Genomic DNA, 22,133 nt, shown 5'->3' with positions numbered 1-22,133 from the left:
CCACACCTTTCTTGCTCCCCACACAGGCCATGAGGACATGAGGAGAGCACGCATGCCACTCAGATCCGTGCCTGGCAGGGAGATTCCTTCCACAGGGATGACCTTTCCCACCCCTTGCCCCTGTCCCCACAGCCTGGCCTCCTGGGAATTACATCCAGCCACTCAGTGAACACTCCCCCAGCCCCCTGAGGCCCAGGTGGGTTCTGGCCTGGACACCAGGAGCCCCAGAGATGGAGGGACTGCTGCAGGCTGGGGGTCCGGGATCTGGCTCTGCCCTGGGCTCCTGTGGCCCTGCCCCCAACAGCCCTGACTGGGGGCCTGGGGGTCCACCCTGGCATTGCTGGCTCCTCTGCCTGGGCAAGGTTCCCATAGATGCCCTCTGTCACCCTGGGTCTGGAAGGAGCTATGGCCCAACAATCCCCTGCCCAAGTGGAAGGGACCAGCACCCCAGCTATACCATCATGAAAACCAGACACTGGGCCACCTCCTGCTCAAATCTTCCCACACCCACAAGGCCCTGCACACTGGCCCTCTGTCTCTTCCTCCAACACTCAAGCTCGCTGCCACCTCATTGCTGGGCCTTCCCACTGCCTGGAACATGCTTCCCTCTTTCATCCCTCAGATGGAACGTCACTTCCTCCGGGACCACCCCCCAACTGTCGTAAACACTGAATGTTCCTCTCTCCAACGTCTGCCTTCCACGCCACAGCCTGAGCCCCAGGAGGGCCAACACCATCAGTTTTACTCAGCCCAAATCCTCAGTGCCTCGAACCCATGTCCACGCACAGGTGGCACTGGATAAGGAGGTGAACGAGGAACAAACCCAGAACCCGTTCCTCTGACATTCAACCCCCACTAAGTCTTTGCCTGGACCCCAGGCCACCCTTCATCCGGTCTCCCAGCACCTCCTCCAGCTCGGGCTCCGCACACTAGGAGGGCAGCCCAGGCCCTGGAGGCGGGGTGGTGGGCTTGATGATTGTAACAGCACAGACACCAGCACCAGGGCCTACTGTTTAGAGAGCACCTCGTGAGCCGGCATCAAGCAAGCCCCAGGGAAGAGAGGGTGTTCCCATTCCACAGATGAGGCAGCAGAGGCCCATGGAGATGACTCACACAACCAGGTGTCTCTGACTCCAGGGCCCCTGCCCTCAGCCTGGGCTGGGGTCCAGATGCCCCATCTGCATAGGCCCAGACTCAGAGCTTGGCACCCCCAAGCCCCTCACGGCAGGGGCTCCGTCTTCCTGGACCCCTGTATCCCCAGCTCCGGTGGCTGAACCCAGGATGCTGGGCTCAGCAGTCTACTTGGCCTGAGCCCCTGGTTGATGTGCCGCCACCCAGGTGACTTCTCTCACCTGCCCCGCCTGGCACCCCTGCCCCACCTGGCCTGCAGATGCCCTGGGTCTGTAAGCTTGGCTGTGCCCACCTGGCCTGGTTCCCTCCCAAACGCATAGACCCTCAACCCAGATCAGGCCACCCAGTTCATGGAGGCCTCCTGTTTGCTCATCACCTCCAGGAGTCCAATCATACTCCCTCCAGAGTCACAGGGCACTCCCCACCTAACCAACCCCAGATACCATAGGGTCAATCAGCAGAGTCTATAAAGCTCTCAAGTGTCTTGTGATAGCACAGTTATGGTACATTGTTTCATACATATGCATTTAGAGTTAATGTGCTAATCTGTAAACATTTCAAAGCTATCTTTCTCTCTCTCTCTTTCAGCCTTTCTTCATTTTTCAGTTTACTCTGGGGCAGAGCTAGTGAGAGAGAGGCAGCGCACACAGTGTAACAGCAGGACAGCTGTTGACAGTAGCCCACATTTTGAGACAAGCGAAATGCCCATTAACAGAGGACTGGTTAAAGAATTATGCCCCATTCACATGGGGGTCGCTATTCTGCTGGAAGCACTTGTGAACTGGAGTTTGGCACTTGCCATCTGCCTCTACCTGGGTTGACTCATGAGCCACTGCAGCTGCCAACCCACAGCACCCCTGAGCGGAGCTCAAAGTAGACACTAGGAGTGAGGCATTGGGTGTGCTGAGAAAACCGGAAGAACAGGTCTTCAGATAGATGTTTTCAGGAGAAGATTTTACGAGCCCACTTCTTGCATCTCTTCATATCTAGAAAAACACTAAAATCCTTCATGGTGATGCCTGCTCCTAGTGACTAGTGGCCACCTTCATGAGATCAGCAAAAAACTTTGCAATATGTGTGCAGGGCTGCACACACCTCCCCCTCACCTTTATCACATACACTGATATTATGTCCCCTGCCTCTTTGGGGCAGGATTTCAGGGCTATCTGAAATACCGCTGCAGGGCTAATTTAAAAACAAACAAACAAACAAAAAAACAATGTCACAGTCATCAGCAAGTGCAGCCACCTCCAAGGCTGAGCCAGTGAACCCTGAGGGAACTCAGGAAGGAAACCAAGGACACCTGCCATCTCGCGGCCATCAGACTGCAGCCACTCCTAACAGGGAGCCCTGAGGAAACTCAGGCTGTGAGAGCACTGGATGCTGGCCCCACATAACATCAAAGGAACAATTAATTTTAGTGAGTCCAGCCCTGTGCATCCTCCCATAGAGAAGTGCGAAATTCCTTAACTTAAGAGATCTGGATTTCTGTTATTAGCGGTAATCTTTTGTTCCTCCTACCTGCCCTTTGTCGCAAAAACTCCTATCTATCCTAAACCCTCCCTCACCTCCCCAGAGCAGTTTTCTCAGGTTACTCGAGCTGCTGCCTCCCGGGCTTAGGTCCTCATTTTGCCCCCAAATAAAACATAACCCTCAACTTTTAGGTTGTGCATCTTTTTTTTTTTTTTTTTTTTTGTCTTTTTGCTATTTCTTGGGCCGCTCCCGCGGCATATGGAGGTTCCCAGGCTAGGGGTCCAATCGGAGCTGTAGCCACCGGCCTACACCAAAGCCACAGCAACGCGTGATCCGAGCCGCGTCTGCAACCTACACCACAGCTCACGGCAACGCCGGATCGTTAACCCACTGAGCAAGGGCAGGGACCGAACCCGCAACCTCATGGTTCCTAGTCGGATTCGTTAACCACTGCACCACGACGGGAACTCCATTTTTTTTTTCTTTTTTTTTTTTTGTGCATCTTTTTTTTAAGTCAGCACACTCAAGGTATAAGGGAACACAATGTCCTGCTAAGGAGGTTTCCACAGCATCTGGTTCACAGGCAAACAAGTCCCAGGGAGTGGTTTGGCTGTGTGGCCGCTTGTGTGAGAAAAGGACACGCTGTCTCCCAGTGCATTTGCTCATATGTGTGCAGGGTATGAGCATGGTGAGTGTCACGCTTGGAAGGAGAGAAGGACACGCCAGGCACCTCCCATCAGGGACACTGACTGTTGGGGGACAAGTAGGGCTTTTCACCAGGACGGCTATGAACACACCTGAGTTTTGAACCACAGAAGTACTTCATCTAGTCAAAAACAAACGAAATGAGAGGCGGAAGGCGTGAGGTGTGTGTACATGGAGGGCACGGTGTTGTCCCTCAGCCCAAGCAGCCCAGCGTGTGCCACCCAAGGGGCACCTGGCCATGTGCACCTACCTCACACAAGGGCCGTGGCCAGCTGGCACCTTCTCGGCTCAGTCTGTAGCCCTGGCTGCAGGAAAGCGGGAGGGGCACCTCCACGGCGGCACCTTCCTCAACACCTGTTACTGGGTGAATTGTATCCCCCAAAATGAAAGCTTTTGAAGATCTGAAATCCTAACTCCCTTCCAGAATGTGACCCTGTCTGGGTGTTTGCCGATGAAACTAAGCCTGAGGTCATCCTGGGGCAGTGTGGGTGCCCACTCCAACATGACTGCTGTCCCCAACAAGAAGGGGAGATCGAACACCAAGTGAAGGTGAAGGCAGAGACGAAGCTAATGCTTCTGCAAGCCAGACAACAAAAATCACCCACAAACCCCCAGACACTGGGGGAAAGCATGGAACAGAGTCCCCCTCGTGGCCTCCCAAAGGATCCAGCCCTGCCCCTGGCACCTTGATTGTGGACTTCCAGCCCCCAGAACTATGAAACAATAAACCTGTTGTTTAAGGCCCCAGCCTGGGGCGGAACTTCGTTACAGCAGCTCTAGGAAATAAAACAAGGAGTTTCTGCAGAACCAGGGAAGTCTGAGATTCCTGCTTCATGGCTGATTTAGAATCACTGTGCGCCTTGATAACATCTAGACCTCACTGCCACAGGTGCCCAAGGCTGCCTGTGACGCTGAGAGACCCCAGCCCAGCACTTACTGTTATGCAAAGACAGGTCCTTGGACAGGGTAGGAAGCAGGATCTTGGACATCCGGGCAAAGGAGGAAGCTCTCACTGAGAAACTTGACATTGGCTAAAGGAGATTCCAACCTGGGGAGAAACACACTGCTTGAGCCAAGCAGTCCCCAGTCCCCTGCCCGGCAGTGACTGAGAACAGCTAGCATTTACTGAGGGCTCACCAGGTGCCCAGCACCTGCAGCTCCTTGCTCCCACCCCCCATCCTCTCTCCCCTCCTGGGCCCCATTCCAGCAGCTGTGCCTCATCTCTGTTCCCAGGGCCTGCCAGCCCTGGTCTGCCCCAGCTCTGTCCTCTCCCGCACCCAGATCTGAACTCAAGCCTCACTCCTTCCAGGAAGTATCCTCTCAACACTCCATCCACTCCCATGTGACCTCATTTTCTTTTCTTCTCTGCAATTACCAATGTTTGATTTATCACTTAAAAAAGCAATTTCTTGCCTATCTTCCCCCTAGAATGTAAACTCCATGAAAACAGGCAGCTACCCATTGATTTGCAGCCCAGTGCTCATCAAGCCTCCGGTAAGAGCTTGGAGCTTCTTAACTGTTTACTGAACAAGTGAGTTTTCTTTTTGCAGAAGAGAAACCTAAGCAGAGATTCAGCAGGCTGTTCAAAGTCACACACCCGGAAAGGGCCAAGGCTGGACTCCACCCCAAGATTCCTCGACTCCAAAGCCTACTTACACCCGTTGGCGCGGGCTAGCACTACCAGGCCTCCCAACAACCCCACCTTGGCCATCTGCTGTATGGCAAGGGTGCACGGGCCTGGAGCTAGGGAGGGATGGCTAGCTGGCTGAGTATGTGATACAGCTGGTACACTGCGAGTAAGGAGGGCCCCTGCAACCAAGGCTTGGAGGGGCGCTCTAGGTGTCTGCCCCTACCCCTACAGCCTCCCCCCCGCCCCGCCTCCCCCCCACCTCCCCCTACCTCTCCTGCCCGCCTCCCCCACCTCGCCCCGACTGCCGCCCCACCGCACAAACCCCGCCCCTACCCCGCACGACTGCCCGCCCCGCCCCGCCAGCACACAACGGACCCCGACCAAGCATACCCCCGTCTCACTTGCAGCCCCCACTACCCCGCACACACCCCATCCCGACTCCGCGCGCCCGCCGCCTAGCCTGCCCACCCCTGCACACACCCCGCCCCGACCCTGCGCGCCCCCGCATCCAGGTCTGGCGCGCCCTCACCGGCCCCGCACGCCTGCGCTCGCTCAGAAGTCTCAGAGCCGCTGAACCCGACTCTGCGCACGCGCGCGCCCAGGCGGTCAGTTTACGTCGTCAAGGCAACCGTTCTCCTGGCGGGCGGGGTTGTGACATCACAAAAGTCGCGGAGGGCCGGCAGCTCCCTGGCCGCAGGAGGGCAGCGCGTGACCGCTTGGAAGCAGCCGGCTCCCCGGTTCCTGGGTTTCCTTACTCTGTCATCATTTTACGCCCCTCCGGCTCTTTTTCCTTCATTTTCTGGCTGATTCTTTCACTGTGCACCAGGATGCACGTAGTACAGAGACAGACCTGATCATTCCCGTGGAGTGGACCTCACTTTCTTAAAGTGTGCCTCTTAAAGTGTGGTATCGGGCCACAGCATCTCAAATGCTGGGAACTCGTTAGAAAAAACAATGCTCTGCTGGACCCCGAAGCAGAAACTCTGGGGGCAGGCAGATCCGGGGATCTGGGCTGTGACGAGATCGCCTGGTGATTGCTATGCTAGCTCAGGTTGAAGAACCACTGCCCCTTAGGGTGCCAGAGACATATAATAAAGGCAGAGTTTTTGTCTAAGTTTATAAACAGAGGGCGGGACCCCCGTTTGATTGCCCAGGTTCACCAGCTGTTGTGGCCATGGGCACCAGGGGCTGCCTTCCTCGCCTCTCTGGCTCAGGGCCCTGTTTCACACCACACAGCAGGAGGCCCGTCCTTGAATTTGACCATAGTCACCCAGCCCTGCTCACATATCTGGGAAATTTATAGATTGAGCTGGGGGCAAAATCAGGGCAGGGAGCCCAGTTCTGCCAGGGGAGCGGAATCACCCTCCCTGAATCACCCTCGGAGTGCCAGGACCTCACGGGCAGTAACTACAGTGTGGGGGCTTCCAATCTGTTAAGCCACACATGTGGTGTGTGTGTGTGTGTGTGTGTGTGTGTGTGTGTGTATGTGTATACACGTGGAGGGTATCAGCAGCTGGAATCAGATACCCTGGACAGACGGTCCCCCCACTCAGGCAGCTTGCCATTCTAATGACCCAGCCACCACCTATCTTGGCAGCCTGGCGTCCTTCCGAGCTATCAGAGCACGTTGCTGGGCATAGGGTTAGGGGCCAGCAGCCACAACAGGCTTTGATGAGGGTGACTGAGGAGGGAGAGCACAGTTCTGAGAGGATTTCTCTCAAACACCACACGAGTTCTTAATGGGACTTCAGAAATCTGGAAAAGAGACAAACCAAAAAGGAGAAGACGGGGTAGCAGCCAGAGTTACTGGGATCAGAAACAGAAATCAACAATAGCCAATTAGGGAAAAAGGCCAGGGCACTTACCCCTGCTGCACAGGGTGGGAGCCAGGCTGGGAGATGGTGTGGCCAGCAAGCCCAAAGCTGCAGCAGGCATGTCATGGGGGAGGCACACCTGATGTGACTCTGACCCGCAACACCTGGGTCACCTGTCCACACTCTGTGTCTCAGGGTCCCACCTCCACCCTGGCGGCAAGCGGGGTGGGGAGAGCTTCTTCAGTGATAGGTGGGGACTCCAAAGACAGGGGCCCCCAGCCCAGGAGAGTGTCAGAGGTGCAGGTGGTGCCCAGGAGAACTGGAGCTGGTGTGTTTCCATGATGCCAGGTCTCAGGTCACTCCTGCCAAGCCGCCTTTGTGCCTGTGCTTCTACTCTCCCCTTTTTGAGGGAATGTCTTTATTCTGCCATCAAACTGCTGCTGTTACCAAACTCAGGTTCAGCTACGTGCCACTCGGGAATGCCACACCAACAGGTGTTGGGTAAAAGGAAAGACAGATTTATTGAGAGAGCCAGCAATCCTGGGGAGAAGGTGAACCAAAAACCAACTCCCCACTCCCCAGATTTTGCCTGGAGATTAAATAGGGGAAAGAGGAAGGGGCTACATGCTGAGGAGAGGTCTTCTACCAGCTCATGGACTTCTTCTGATTGGTGGGTGGTGAGGTAACTGGGAGTCAACAACATCCACCTTCTGGGTCCAATACGTCTGGGGTCTACATGCTTGTGGGCAGCATCCAGTTCACTTTTTCCACCTGGTGGGGGTTTTCCATGCAAAACAGCTCAAAGAATATGCCTCAGAATATTATTGATTGCCCTTAAGGAGGAACTAAAGGTCCTTGACTTCGTTTAATTGCTAGACTATTATTATTTTGTCTTGCTTGACTGTTTTCCTTTCTGCATTTTCTCACTTCTCTAATTCAATTCATTCTTTGGCTAAAGTTTTTCTACAGACAAAAGGCAGGTGGGGGACACAGGGGTCTGTCCTGGGACCTGCTCAGTTTCACCATGATCAGGGATGACCTCCTGGGAGGTCACTGTGCTGCTCTGAGCTGTCACAGCCCTGTGTCCTCCGGGTCCACCCTTCCTAGCCCTGCTTCCTTGGATCCTGGGTCGGTCCAGCCAGGCCATGTCTGTCCCCAGCCCCACCTGTGCTTGTTGGCCTCTGGTGGGCTTGACATCTGGGCCCATGTAAGTTAAGCTGATTTAGAACACTCTCCCAGGCATGGTGCAGCTCATGCAGTATACAGATGTGAACCGCACGCTGGACATGCACTGGCCCTTGGATGTCTGGCGGCTTGCAGTGGAAGCAGTGTGGAAAAGCCTTGCAGCCCACATAGACACGTGTGGCTTCTTGGGAACACCCATTCGGGACCAGACAGACACTGCAGCTGTCAGATGACTTACCCGCCCTGGCCTCTTGCATCTTGATTTCCTTCAGGCTCTGAGGTTTGGGGATGTGGAGAGCGTCTACCCCATGGTGGCTGGGGCTGCATGTGGGCGGCACAGACCATGAGCGCTGCTCCCACTTCACCTCCAACACATGGCCCTTGGCCTCATTTCTGCTCTGTTCCGCACTACTTCCACCTGCCAGTTCAGGGAAGCTGCCATGCCTGGAAATTAAATGGAAGCATCATCCCCCTCCCTCTCAGGGCTGCTCCCCACCCCAGCACAGTTGTCCATTTGCAATGCTATGGCTGGGCACGCTTTTCATGTCTCTGCATCCTGAAGCTCATCATAGGGAGGGAGTAGGAGACTTACACAGGGAGTTGTAGAAATCCCAATAAGGGACCACAGATAGAGAGGGAAACCTAGGGAACTCTTGGAGACCACTGTAAGTTAATAATTGCTCAGGAGGGGCCATCAGAACGAGGCAGGTTTGCTAGACTAGTGGAAGCACGAGAGATGCCTCAGGCCACTGCATGGGGAATGGGGGGGAGGCCTGCACTCAGGTTCAGACCAAGGGCAGGAGTTCGAGAACCACCTTTCTGCTGATCTCAATAAGCACCATGCCAGTCCTAGTTGGATCTTATAGGGTCAAATGTTCTCTTGCCGGATACCAAGGAGGAGCTACCACTTGAAGAAAGAGAAAAAAAGGTCTTTTCCCACACCCGCTCCCCTTGGATTATAAAACTGTTGCCCACCTAATCCTCGGGGCAGAACTTCCTTGCCTGCCCTCACAAGCATCTAGTCTAAGTAAATCTATGTCTTGCCTATCGCGAGCTCTCACTGAATTCCTTCTGCGCTGAGGCCCAAAAAAAAAAAAACCTGGCCATCAGTAAGTCCAGACACCGGGTGAGTGATTCGAATTTAAGCATCGTGATTTCAGGTCCCAGTCTGGCTTTCAGCTGGGTTCAAGTCCCGGCATGTGGGTTCAAGTCCCGATGTGGGTTCTGGCTGGGTTCCAGTTGTTAATGCTCTCGGTTTCACTCAGATGGACAGATAATTTGACGGGTGTGTGGGGAGAAAACGGGGTGACTTGGCATCCACATTTGGCTAAAATATAAGAGAAACTGTTAGGTGAGCTGTAAGGAAAGTCTCAGAGTCCAGAGTAAGATTCAGTTGACATGAATCATCAGGGGTGGCATCCTGGGACGGGGTTAAAGGGTGCGTGGGGTCCAGGTAGGGCCATGGAAGGGAACGGGAGGATCAGGGAGAACTGTGAGCCTGAGCCCGGTGGCAGGAGTCACCCCATGTGGCTGGAGTGCAGAGTGTGTGACAGGGGGGCCAGGAAAGATAGGCAGGTGCCCACCAGGTCACAGAGGGTTGGAATGCTGTTCCAGCCAGGACGGGGGGTCTCTCATCACTCCCCAGGGAGCACAAAGAAGGCGAAGCAAGATCAGATCTGCTTGGAGGGGAGCATGGTTGGCGCGAGTCTGGTGGGTGGAATGTAGGTGCGGGCAGAGTACCGGTGGGCAAGGTAGGGGCGCCGACCGGGGTGGTGCACTGTCGAAATCCACCACGAGGGGTCGCCCTGCGCCGATTTGAGCACCGCCGGGTGAAGGTCCTTTCTGCCCAAGGGGACTTAGGAGAAAAGAACCTTTTGTCCCAGGCAGCGGTGAAAGGTTCCCGGGTGACGCAGGCTGGTAAACAAGTCGTCGGGACGCGCCGAGAGCCCACGTCAGGTGGGACAGCGCAAACGGCGACCTTGGCGCTGGGCGAGCCCTTGTCCCTGCCGACAGGGACGCGGCCACCTCCCGCACTGCGTCCCACCGAGGACCCCAGGTACCCTGTAGGCGGCCGCAGGGAGATGGGAGGGGACACCAACGCCTTTGCAGTCCCTTTGCTCAGATGCCAACACCCACACCCCCCCAGCCTGCCAGATTTACACCTGGTTGGGAAACCTGCACCTAGTCCACCTCCAGCCCCACCCCCACCTCCTAGCTTGGGCTCCCGGAAACCACTTTTATTCTCAATCCTGGTGCAATTCTCAATTTTAACCCCGTCCTCCCCAAACACTAACCAGACATATTTTTGCCCCAGCTCTGCTGGGCCTTTTAGTGAAAACCTCATTTCTAATCCTAAACCCCCCAACTCTAGTCAAAAGACCTCTTAAGCCAACAGCAATAAAACCTAACCCAACCCCATAGGAACCAACTCCAAATCCACCCCTGGACGCACAGACACCTTAAAACACTGAAAAAACAGACAAGAGATGCACACATAGGTTTCAGTTGTAAAAATCCCAGTGACACCAACGACAGGGTCAAACGTGGATGGCCCCTTCCCCAGTCACGGTGTCCCCCTCCCCAGCCTCTCCAGAACCCTCAGCTTTGCAGCGGCCATGTGTCCCACTTTCACAGGGCTTTCTTTTTAGACCCAGCTGTCCAGGCAGCCTGATCAGGGCCTGCCTCCTGTCCCTGCCTGGCCCAGCCCGCAGCAGGACTGCCAGAGTGCCTGGCACGTGGTGGTCACTCACGTTTGTGTTGACCCGCTGGTCCACTTCCTCTCCAGGTTTCCTCTCTGTTGTGTGAAGCGCTGTCCCCGCACAGATATGTGTAAGGGTGGCGGGCTCAGTGCAAACCCAAATCTCTTCGGTTTGTGTTGTGGTTTGGTTTGGTTTGGGCTGAGCCGATTTCATTTCCACCCATGGAAGTGTTGGCTTCTTCAACACTTACCAACACCGAGTATTAACAGTCTTTCTCATTTTTGCCAATCCGATGGCCAGAAAAATCCCAAATATCACTCTAATATGTACTTCTCAAGGACCTATCGGCAACCTCCCCAACTACTATTTATTAAGTATTTATTCAACAAATATTTATTGACATCGTATAATAAAAATCAGCACTTCCTTGCCTTCTTCTCAAATTCTTCTGTCTGCTCCTTCTGGAATATTTCGCCATAGTTCTAAATAACATTTAAGCTTTGTTCCATCGGTTTGGGATTTGCATCAGTCAGCTCCCTACTCTGGGAAATTTCTCACCCCTGGGCACAGCCCTGGTTCCACTGGGCAGTTTCCACTATGGCTGATTCGGGGTTTGGGGGCCAGTCTTTGTGTTATTCTAATGATGTAAGTTCTGTTCCATTTCGCCCTGGCCTGGCACTTTTTTTTTTCTGTTCTTTTTCTGTCTGTCTGAAATTAAACACTCCATTTTCCACCTTCTTCATTTTTTCCACTTTTTAAATTATGAAATATATAAACTATATGGAAAACTGTATACAATATATGGACATGTCAAAGAATAACAATTTTATAAAAAGAACAAATACCCAGGTGACGCACCAGACTGTTGTCAGTTCCTTAGAAAGCCTTGGGTAACCCTAACTTTCTGACTTTTGGGCTGTGAGTTCACTGGCTTTGAGTTTGCCAGCCACGTCTGCATTCTGAGAGAGTGCATTGAGCTTTGCCAGGCATGTGGTGGGTGAACCCCGTGGAAATGGACACATCTGCCCTTATGCTCAGGCCGATCTCTTCTGCTTGACATCAGATTTGTCCACATAGACACTTGTGCCTGGGGCTCACCCATTTCCATTGCCACACATAGCATTTCATCATACAAATTCAGCACAGCTTATTGATCTCTCTGACTGCTGATGACATTTAGATGGTGTGCAATTTTTTCTTTTTTTTTTTTTTTTTTTTTTGACTGGTCTTTGTTTTTCTTTAATGGGTTTTAGGGTTATTTTTAATGAAGGGCCCTGAGCTGAATCGTCAGTTTTTTTCTTTTATAAACAATGCTCCTAAAACCAGTTTTGTACATGTCCCCTGGTACACGATTCAGAGTTGGTCTTGCCCCAGTGTAGGTGCTTGCTTGGTCAGAGGATGTGCGTTTGTTCTGCTTTACTGACAAATACTGGACTGTTTTCCACAATGATTGTACCAGTTTCCACTCCACCAGCAGGGATTTTAAGTTCCTTTGATCTACGGCCTTGCCAAGACTCTGAATTGTTAGGCTTTTTCTTTTTTGTTTTTGCTTTTTAGAGCTGCACCCACGGCCTATGGAAGTTCCCAAGATAGGGATCTAATTGGAGCTACTGCTGCCAGGCTACACCACAGCCACAGCCACACCAAGCCACATCTGCGACCTACACCACAGCTCACAGCAACCCTGGATCCTTATCCCACTGAGCAAGGCCAGGGATCAAACACACATCCTCATGGATACTAGTCGGATTCATTTCCATTGAGCCACGATGGGCACTGCAGGCTTTTTCATTTTTGCCAGTCCAAGGGGAGTCCCACTTCGCTGTGGTCTTAGTTTGTGTGTCCTTGTGGACTAGGGGGTGGAACCCCTTTCCCTGCGCCTCTTGGCACTCAGCTTCCCTGTGCTGCGAAGTGTCCCTGAAAGTCTTTGCTCATTTTCCTGTGGAGTTGCTGCTTTTTCCTGGATTTTCAGAGGTTCTTTATGTACTGCAGACACCCATCCCTGGTCAGATAGATATGTGACAAATATCATCATTTTCTAAAAACTTTACTCAAGTGCCTTCCACACTATTGTCTTTAACCCACCTGGAAATGACTCATTTTAAGTGTGAATTAGAGGCTCATTTTTACTTTCCCCTCATTTGGTTCATAACCACTGCAGTCTGTCCTCTCCTCCATCTGCGTTTTGATCTCAGCCACCTATCTATATGTATGCCTGTAGCCAAGGCTGTATTTTATTCAATTGATCTCTTTATCTTATCATCTGTTTCATTCTACATGTCGCAATCACTAATCATTCAGCTGCTCTAACCATCATTTCCTAATGGACAGGCACACAAGAGTCCCTCTGTGCCTTAGGTGCCTTAGGTGTGTGCTTCCTGCTCAAAGTCCTGCTGGGACCACCTGTCTCCTGCTCTTGTCTTCACTGGATGATTTCTCAGCCTCCTGGATAGTTGTCACATTAGGACTTCCCTTCCCTTCCCTCTTCCATCCAAGAAAGTGTTTTCTGCTCCCTTGATCTACTTTTTGGTTTTGTTGGAATATTCTTCTAGTGGCTTTATGAGAGAGTCACAGGAGGTAAACTTAGAGAACTTGCATTTCCAGACCATTGGTGGATAGTTTAGCTGGGTACAGAATTCCATGTAGGAGTGGAGTTCCCATCCTGGTGCAGCAGAAATGAATCTTACTAGGAACCATGAGGTTGTGGGTGCGATTCCTGGCCTTTCTCAGTGGGTTAAGGATCTGGCATTGCCATGAGCTGTGGTGTAGGTTGCAGACATGGCTCTGATCTGGCATTGCTGTGGCTGTGCTGTTGGACGGCAGCTGTAGCTCCAATTAGACCCCTAGCCTGGGAACCTCCATATGCCAAAGGTGTGGCCCTAAAAAGAAAAAAAAAAAGAATTCTCTGTAGGAGTAATTTTTCTCCTGGGATGTCAAAGGCATTTTGCATCTTCTGTGACAGATAATATTTTCCAAAAAATAGAACAAGATGTCCAGTCCTGAATGCTCCTCCAGTGCCTAGTTACTCTTTACTAGGCCACATCCTGGAACATCAGTGGGGCTTTGGAACTGCCCTGACACACAGAAGGTGGCAGAGGGCAGGCTGGCTGACTTTCTAGGCTAGGGCATGAAAGGTGACAGGGCTTCCTACTGGCCCTCTCTCCTGGGACTCTCAGCCCTGGAAACCAGCTTCCATGTTGTGAGGAAGCCCTGACCACATATGGATGTCCTGGTTGGTAACCTCGACTAAGTCATCAGCCAAGAATTAGCATCAACCCTAGATGTCTGTAACCAATCTTCCAGGTAATATCAGCTCCCAAACTTCAAATGAAGTTTGGCCGAAGCCAAGTGGAGAGTATAGTGTCCCCACGGTCCTACTCAAATCGAAGGTCTATGACTGTTTTGAGCCACTAAGTTGTAGCGTATTATGTAGTCTGAGTGACTGGAATGGCTCTCTTTGTGCCAGCTACCAGCTACTATTGGGAATATGATGATGGTGAGCCGGCCAGCCATTCAGTCCCCCTAAGGAGATCATAATCTATTCAATCAATTTAAATAAAGAATACTTCCCAGGCATGGGCCCCAGCCTGAGCAGGGTGAGATGCCTTCCATCATTCAGAAAAGACTTATCTAATATCCACCACCCACCAGGCATGCTGGGCATGCAGCAAGGGACAAGAAGCAAAAATTCCTCCCCTTAAAGATCTAACCTTCCCTTGGAGAGAGACAGTGCCCCATGGCCCAGTGGGCAGCAGGGTGGGGAGTGGTCCTTGGGGGCAGTACTCAGCGAGGGGAAGGTGTCTCCAGGACAGAAGCCCGAGGTGGCCTGGGTTAGGCAGCCACCCCCTGCAGGAGGAAGACTACCCTAAGGGGAGCGGGATGGGGAGCCAGGCAGGGTGCTGAGCCCGAGTGTCTGCTGAGAGTGAGCTAAGCCCAAGAGAAATCGGGAAGAATGGAGCTGTGTGGACTGGAAGACCCCCCCGATGCCCCAAGTCAAATGAATGTGAAAACTGAGCAGCTATGTACACCAGGGCTTTTTATGTACTGCAAAATAAAACACCCAAGCCCTGAAAGCTTCCTGGGAATCAGAAATTCTTTTAAAGATTAAACCTTCAAATCTACCCTCAAAAAACAGCCTCGGAGTGCCAGAAATCTTCTCAGGGAAGAATAAGGCAAAATCGTGTCACAGTCAGTGAACGGGCTCCTCTCTGCCAACAGTGGGAACTGCTCGGATCTGCAGCTGCCAGAGGAGATCCAGCCTCTCAGACAAGATGTCCCTCAAGGAGCTGGCCTTTCCCTCTCTGTTTCAGACGGGGACACTGAGGCCCGGGAAGGTCCAAGCCTATGAAGGCCACACGGCCGGCAAGACTCTGATGAGGGCTCCTTTCTTTACAAACATCTTGTGGGGCAGGGGCTGGGATTTTTCTGCCTGCAAAGTGTGGCTTGTCACCTAGCTCTGGCTTCAGACAACCTTGGTTCAGCTCAGGGTTCAGCTGCCTTCGAGCTGTGCAGCCTGGAGAGAGTCAGTGCACCTCTCTGTGCCTCAGTCTCCTCCACACAAGGACCACAAGGGAATGGGCTCAGCCAGGCTGTAGGAGCATCAGATGAGTTCATACTGGCTGTGCCCTTGCAAGGAGCCTGGCCCAGCCTGAGCTCTCACATGCAGGGCTGCTTGGCCTCGGACTCAGAGTCTGCACCTCGTCTGGGCCCCTCTCAGCACCCCCTGCCCTCCCAAGACTCCTCCTCTGCGGCTGCAGCCACACAGACCGCCCGGACTTCTTAGTTCCTCCAGGCTGCCTGCCCCAGGACCTTGGCACTACCTGCTTCCTCTTCCTTTGAGGCTGCTCTCACCTCCTCAAGGGGGCCTGCTGCCACTGCTGGTTCCAGATTGCAGTCCAGGCCTCCAGCTGGCACAGAGGCTTGCCCTGGCCCCTCCGCCTCTACTGTTCTACCATCTATCTCCCTGTGACCTGCCCTGGCCCGAGAGTTTCTTCCACGGGCTGATCCATCTTTCCTGGACAGAAGGCAGCCTCCTGAGGGCAGAAAGCTTTGCCTGTGTGTTTGCTGCTCTGGCCCAAATGCCCAGAGGGCACCTGGCACACCGCAGTGACTCTGAGCAGTGCTGACTCAACTGTGGCTTTCAGAACCAGCTGGGAGTCTCCAGAAAGCACCCATTCCTGGGCCCCAAATCAGCCTTTCTAGGGGTGAGCTTTGAAACTGTTTGCTGCCCTCCTGCCCAGGAGCTGGGTCTGATGCAGGCCACTTATTACAGAGTCACTGCGCCAGAGGGGCCCCTGGGCACGCCTCACCCTAGGCCACAAACCACTGCTGACTTCTGGGGCCCTCTCTGTCCAGGTCCCTGGGTCTCCCTGGCCTTCTAACAGGGCAACGTGCCCAATGTTTATGAGAAACATTTGCTTTTGCAAGAAGTGGCCAGAGGCATGGAAAAAAAGTCCCAGCCAGGACAGGACAGATAAAGGCTCGTTTCCAGGTGGTTGAAGAGGTCTTGGTCCTGAGGAAGGAGGATGGCCTGAGGCTGCCTGGGGTGGGCTGGAGAAGAGATGCAGGAAGATGTGCGTCTGACCTGGGCCCGCTGGCCTGGCTGTCACCCCAAGCAGGGTGGGGAGCGCCCCCTGCAGGGGAAGGTGGTGATTCAAACCCCTCCCCACCCCCACCTTGACTCCTGCAGGAGGCACTGAGCTGGGGCAGGGCTAGGGGTGTGCCTGGCACTTCCAGGATCAGGGGCTGGAGTCTGTTAACCAGCCCTGCCATTGGCTCTCCCATCAAGGACGTCAAGGAGTCCTTGCAGATAGTCCATCTTGACCTACCACGCCCCCACCTGCCCAGCCTTCTGCTCCCATGGGGTACCTGCTGCAGGTGTGGCAGCGGAGGGCACTCCCTTTCCTAGGGGCTGGCTGTGATGATGAGACCCCATGGGGAACTACCTGAGGGGCCAGGGAATGTCCCCCCACCGCCTCCCCCACCCCCGCCCAAGCAGGATAGCCCTGGAGAGAACGTGAGCTAGTGAGTATGCGTTAGTCCGTTTTGTGTTTTAAAAAATGTACAAGCTCCTCTGCTCACACTCTGGGTGGAGTGCTGGGCACAGTGGCGGGTAGGCACACTGGCTCCTCACCTACTCCCTCAGCACCATTTGGCTCCCTCGCCATGTGTGAATTACAGACTAATACATTGACAACAGACTCCTCCAGCTCCACCGAGTGCAGGCCAGCCGCCGGGCACCCTGGCAGGCGTCTCACACCCCAGGAAGCAGATGTCCCTTCCTTAGCACCTGCCCTGGGAGGGCCGGCTCCTCAGGGCCCTGGGGAAGCAGATGTCAGAGAATCCAGTGGTGCTGGACCATGGTGGGCCTAGGACAGGGATGGGGCAGCCAACAGCTCCCACAACTTCCCACTGCCCGTGCTGGAGGCAAGCCCTGCCCTGGTCTCCTGATCACCATTGCAGTGCCTGGGTTTGCCCGGCTGACCATGCTCTGGACACACCGGCCTTCTCTCAGTCTGTCTCACCCCAGGGCCTTTGCACATGCTGGCTCTGGGCCACAAGCGCTCTGCAGTGACTCACTCTGGGCTGGGCCTCATCCCAGGGCCCCAGTCCTAGGAGGCCTGTCGACATTCCAACTTCACTATGCCTCCTGCTCCCCTTACTTTCTGCCTCATCCCCTGGCTGATGTGCATTGCCAGGTACCTGTGGAAACTGTCAGGGAGCAGGAACACGTTTCCTTTCTGGCCCTTTTGCCCCAGGTCTCATGGTGAGTTAGATGTGATGATGAAGGGTGCTTTTTTCTTTTTTTATACTCGTCTGTATTTTCTGATATTTGGAGCAGTAGGAACATTAATTTTTATACTGATTAAAAAACTATTTCAGAAATAACATACTAAGTTGCACAAACAGACATACAATAAAGCCATATATTTTTTGGTTATGAAGGTAATACATATTCACTGCAGAAAATCTGGAAAAGTAAAAAACATCATGGTAAAAAAAGAGAGGAATTGTAATTCCATCCCTCCAAGGTAAATATTTTTAAATATCATCACTGTAAATACTTTCAAATCTACTTCTAATTTTTCTATCCATATGTTTTTTCTTTAGGTAATTGTGTATAGAGTAATCCCTTTTAGAGTTTTGCATCCTGCTTTTTCCACTTTGCCTTTGATCAAATAGTCTTATAAAAACCTGATTGAAAAGGAGAAGAGATATTCCCCTGCAAGGATGGCACATAATTCACTATCAGTTTTCCTTGTGTTGGACTTAGTTGGTTTCCAATTTTTCTCAACTGTAAGTAATGTTGGGAAGAACACATCTGTCCATAAATCTGACTGCAAATCTGATCATTTCTTTGTGATCAGGTTCTAAAAGGGGACTGATGTAACACAAGGCTGCTTCCTGGAACGGACCGATTTCCCCACCGTGTCATAACTTTAAAATATCCTTGTCAATTGAATGAAAGGGCATCTTAATGTGTGTTTCTTTGATCAAGGGTGAGATTAGAGGAGTTCCCATTGTGGTGCAGCAGAAACGAATCCAACGAGGAACCACGAGGTTGTGGGTTCAATCCCTGGCCTCGCTCAGTGGGTTAAGGATCCGGTGTTGCTGTGAGCTGTGGTGTAGGTTGCAGACGCAGCTCAGATCTGGCATTGCTGTGGCTGTGGGTGTAGGCCAGCAGCTATAGCTCCAATTAGACCCCTAGCCTGGGAATCTCCACATACCACGCTGTGGGTGCGGCCCTAAAAAGACAAAAAAAAGGGGGGGGGAGGTTAGAAACTGCCCCAGGTGTGGACTGGCCATTCCCACACTCCGTTCGCGTCTTCTTTTCACTTGAGCCGGTGTTACCCCCACTGCTTTGAAGTCAGGAGGAAGTCCCTCAACTCTGGCCAGTGCGAGCGTCAGGCTGGAGTCCAGTCTGCCCTCGTGTCTTCACGGCAGCCCAGGACTTGTGATGACCCTGAGTGCGTGTGACATCCCCTGTCGTTCCCAGCCCCACTCCGAGTTCCTCGTGGTGTGCTCAGAGCAGGTGACAGCCCAGCACCCCCAGCTAGGGGATGGGAGGTCAGGCTTTGGTTGGTCTGGAAAACACAAGCTGACCCTGAGGACTTTAGCCAGACGGGAGTGACTCATTAACCTGTCACCTGCCGACACCACCCAATGGAGGAGGGCCCGGCTGGCTCAGGCCGCTGTTTCCATCTGTCTCTGTTTCCGAACGTGACCCACTTCCTTCCCAGTGGACACTGAGCTGGGCTGTGGACTTTCACGGTTCCCATCTGTCCTTCCGCTTGGTTCCCGGGTGTGTCCGCCCTGCAGTCAGCCTTGGCTGGGTTTTCATGAACATGAGTAAGTTTTCCATTTTCAAGAGCCCCTGTTCTTGGAGAGTCCCTCCCTCACCTGGTTGGTCTCCATGTGTCCTTGTCACCTGACCCCCACCCTCACACCCCAGCCTGATTTCACAGTCCTTCCCCAAGGCGGCCTTAGAAGACCTGTGGGGTCAAGTCCTCCCCCCACACGACCCCACAGAGCCTATTTGGGCCAAACTCTTTCTTTTCTTTTTTTTTTTTCTTTTCTTGGTCTTTTTTGCCTTTTCTAGGGCCGCTCCTGTGGCATATGGAGGTTCCCAGGCTCGGGGTTGAATTGGAGCTGTAGCCGCCGGCCTGCGCCACAGCCACAGCAATGCCAGATCCAAGCCGCGTCTGCGACCTACACCACAGCTCACAGCACTGCCGGATCCTTAACCCAATGAGCAAGGCCAGGGATCGAACCACAACCTCATGGTTCCTAGTCGGATTCATTAACCACTGAGCCACAACAGGAACTCCTAGGCCAAACTCTTGATGCCAAGGTGAAAACAGCAACCCACAGAGGGTGGTGCATGACCAGGTCTCCGGGCTTCCAGCCCCACCAGCAGAGACGCAAGCCCCCTGCCATCCCTTCTCCCTTCCCACGCACAGTGAGCCCTTGGGTGGGAGAGGGCAGTGCCCAGAGAAGGGGGGAAGGGGCCCCGGCATCAGGCCTGACAGCGGCTTGGATGAGTGGACAGGACAGACACCCCTCCGAGTCTCCAAGCTGGCATGGGCACTGTGTCTGAACCCTCACAGTGCCTGGCACGCCTGGCTTAGTCTGTGGTCATTGCTTGGACCTGCACAGCCATGACCTCTGCTACTTGCTCCCCCACCAGGGTGCAGTGGGCTCTTCCAGAGGCTCAGGGAAGGACAGTAAGGACCCAGTGACAGATAACATGGGACAGGTGGATGCCAGGCGTCACTGCCCAAGCTGTGCTTCAGCCCTTTCCACTCGGGGAGTGTTTGCTGCCCCAACCTCTCCCCTGAAGGCTCCCCTCCCATCTTGTTGGGGCCTCTCCAGATCCTTCCCCTGACCTGCCAGTCCCAGGGACCCATGCCTTCTCTAGGAAGCAGGAGTTGGATGACAGTCTGGCCACCATGGCTGGAGCTGCTGCCACCAGAACAGGATTCCTCAACGTGACCCTCAGGGGGCCTCAAAGCCCACAGTGCTTGGCTCCTGCAGGTGGGGGCAGCTATCCACCTGCCCTCAGGGGTCTGTTGGCTGCACCCCATCCTCTTCTCCCAGCTCCACTGTGCACAGTCCAACATGGTGGCCCCGCCAAATGTCCTTATTGGACAACAGGGATACAGGGAACAAGTCCATCACAGATGGTTCTGCTGGACCCCCTGCCCCCACAAGCTGGGTGCTGTGAGGTACTGAGATGACTAAGAGATGACCCAGCCCCTAAGAGCCTGGCCATCCATGCCTCCAGGCCTGTCCAGGTGCCCAAGGGACCGTGGACCATGACTCAGGTGTACCTGCCTTCACAGAGCCTGACGTCTGCAGAGGGAGAATTGTCTCTGCAACAGAGACTCAAAGTAACACGGGCTTAGACAAGCAAGACTGTTTTCTCTCCTGGAAGCCCTCATGGGGGAGGCAGCTCCACTTTGTGGGCTCTCGGGGTCTGTGTTCCTTCCACTCGTCAGTCCCCATCCTGACAGCAATGCCCTGGTCTGCCTCCTGCGCCCCGACCCACACAGAGGAGGGATGTGAAAGGAAGTGTCCCTCTGCTGGGAACTCAGAGCCACTCCCCACTTCTGCACATGACCTACTGGTCAGCTGCTGTGGGGCTGGGAAATGAAAGCTTTCTTTGGGGCCACTCCGCTCTGCTGAAAACTGGGAATCCTGGGAAGAGGGCTCGGCCACAGAGGGACAAGCATGAAATAAATGCACCCCCCCCCCATGTGGATAAACCTCAAGAAATGAATGAGAGGCACACAGTGCTGGGAGAGCACAGAAAGGTCAGGAAGGCTTCCCAGAGGAGGTGGCACTTGAGATGTGACAGAGAATGAGTAGGAGCTGATGGGCAAGGAGGGTCAGAGGGTCCACAACAAAGGCAGCAGCGGGTGCAAAGGCCCTGTGGTCGTGAGAGCACAGCACACCCAGGACACCTAAGAAGCCCTGGTCGACAAAGGACACTGAGTTCTTCTATGGACAGGAGGCGAAGTCCCTGAGAATGGGCTGTAGGCAAGAGCCACGTGGGTCAGAGATCTCTACTCTGTTCCAGGCGCTTTTTTAAGTTCTGTCCTAATTGATTCATTTACCCTTAATCCACTCATGAAGCAGCTGCCTATGCCAGTGCTCATCTTCGGAGATGCAGACACCAAAATTGGGTTAGACATGCAACAAGCTTGTGGCAGAGGGGGAGGGGGAAGGGACAGGCACAGAGGCCGGCAGGGCTGATGCCTGGGACAAGAAGGGGAGGGAGGGTGGGGAGAAAGAGCCTCAGACCTCAGTGCAGCTCAGTGCCAACATGGCCAGACTGGCCTTGAGGAGCCCTGGACAGGCAGAAGTGGCTCCAGCACCAGTAGGCTGGTCCTCAGCCTCTGAGTGAAGCTGCACAGGAGCAGGAGGTATGACTGCTGGAGGCTCTGGGAGCCGATGTCCCCAGGCAGCCCCCGAAGAGGCACTGAGCAGGAGGGACACCTCCCAGCTGAGGCTCTGTGGCTCTTTTCCCCATTTCAGAGACAGGGAATGGTTCAGCATCCTTGCTCCAACAGAGGTGGGGCTGTCTCAGAGAAAATATCCCCCTTGGGGTAGGACAAGTGAGCACTTGGCAGGGTAGTATCACCCAGGGTGGCTTTGAATGCATGGGCAAGTTACGGCATGGCTTCTCCTGTGGCGCTAGGAGCCATGGTGGGGTCTCAGCCAGAAGACCCCTCTGGCAGGCTACCTGCACCTGCTGTGGGAGGTAGAGTGGGGACAGTGGCAGTGGGACAGCCACTAGTGGATGATTCCCCACCAAACTCGGTGGGATGTGCTGGCTGTGGCTCTGGGTGAAGCAGGTGCCGGGGTGCTATTGACCAAGCTGGGGCACCCAGGGGGTATCGTGTTGTTGTGTCCCCCAAATTCCTATTTTGAAATCCTAACCCCAGGACCTCAGAATGAGACTGTATTTGGAGAAGCTGCCTTTACAGAGATGGT

At 53.7% G+C, this 22,133-nt stretch overlaps 1 protein-coding gene and 1 long non-coding RNA gene across 44 annotated transcripts in view; both read right to left on the bottom strand.

Annotated features, from left to right (window-relative positions):
- The window catches only part of CFAP100 (cilia and flagella associated protein 100), a 40,191-nt gene extending 34,680 nt beyond the window's left edge, over positions 1 to 5,511 (bottom strand). For 38 of the 43 annotated variants that reach the window (XR_014810437.1, XR_014810436.1, XR_014810441.1 and 35 more), the window contains exons 1-2: positions 5,469 to 5,511; positions 4,247 to 4,357 (exon numbers count right to left, since the gene is read on the bottom strand). Coding sequence is in view for 26 of the 43 variants with exons in the window: in XM_021098946.2 (XP_020954605.1) it covers positions 4,247 to 4,337 (91 nt within the window). In the remaining 17 variants the exon portion in view is untranslated. Of the gene's footprint in view, positions 1 to 4,246; positions 4,358 to 4,767; positions 5,111 to 5,329 lie in introns of those variants that run through there. The other 5 variants (XM_084968572.1, XM_084968574.1, XM_084968589.1 and 2 more) reach the window with 3 other exon arrangements.
- A 1,744-nt stretch (positions 5,512 to 7,255) lies between these two features.
- Positions 7,256 to 8,382, bottom strand: LOC102164647 (uncharacterized). The gene is made up of 2 exons (XR_002345796.2): positions 8,177 to 8,382; positions 7,256 to 7,524 (listed from the first exon to the last, which is right to left on the bottom strand). It is a non-coding gene; the product is annotated as an uncharacterized LOC102164647 (long non-coding RNA).
- Between the last annotated feature and the right edge of the window lie 13,751 nt (positions 8,383 to 22,133).

This window comes from Sus scrofa, chromosome 7 (assembly GCF_054392235.1).
Source record: "Sus scrofa isolate SSC_HxYL_T2T_F1_AM1 chromosome 7, Sscrofa_HxYL_maternal_Yorkshire_Landrace_v2.0, whole genome shotgun sequence".
In the NCBI taxonomy this organism is placed as follows: Eukaryota; Metazoa; Chordata; class Mammalia; order Artiodactyla; family Suidae; genus Sus; species Sus scrofa.
This window is presented reverse-complemented; position numbering and strand designations above follow the sequence as displayed.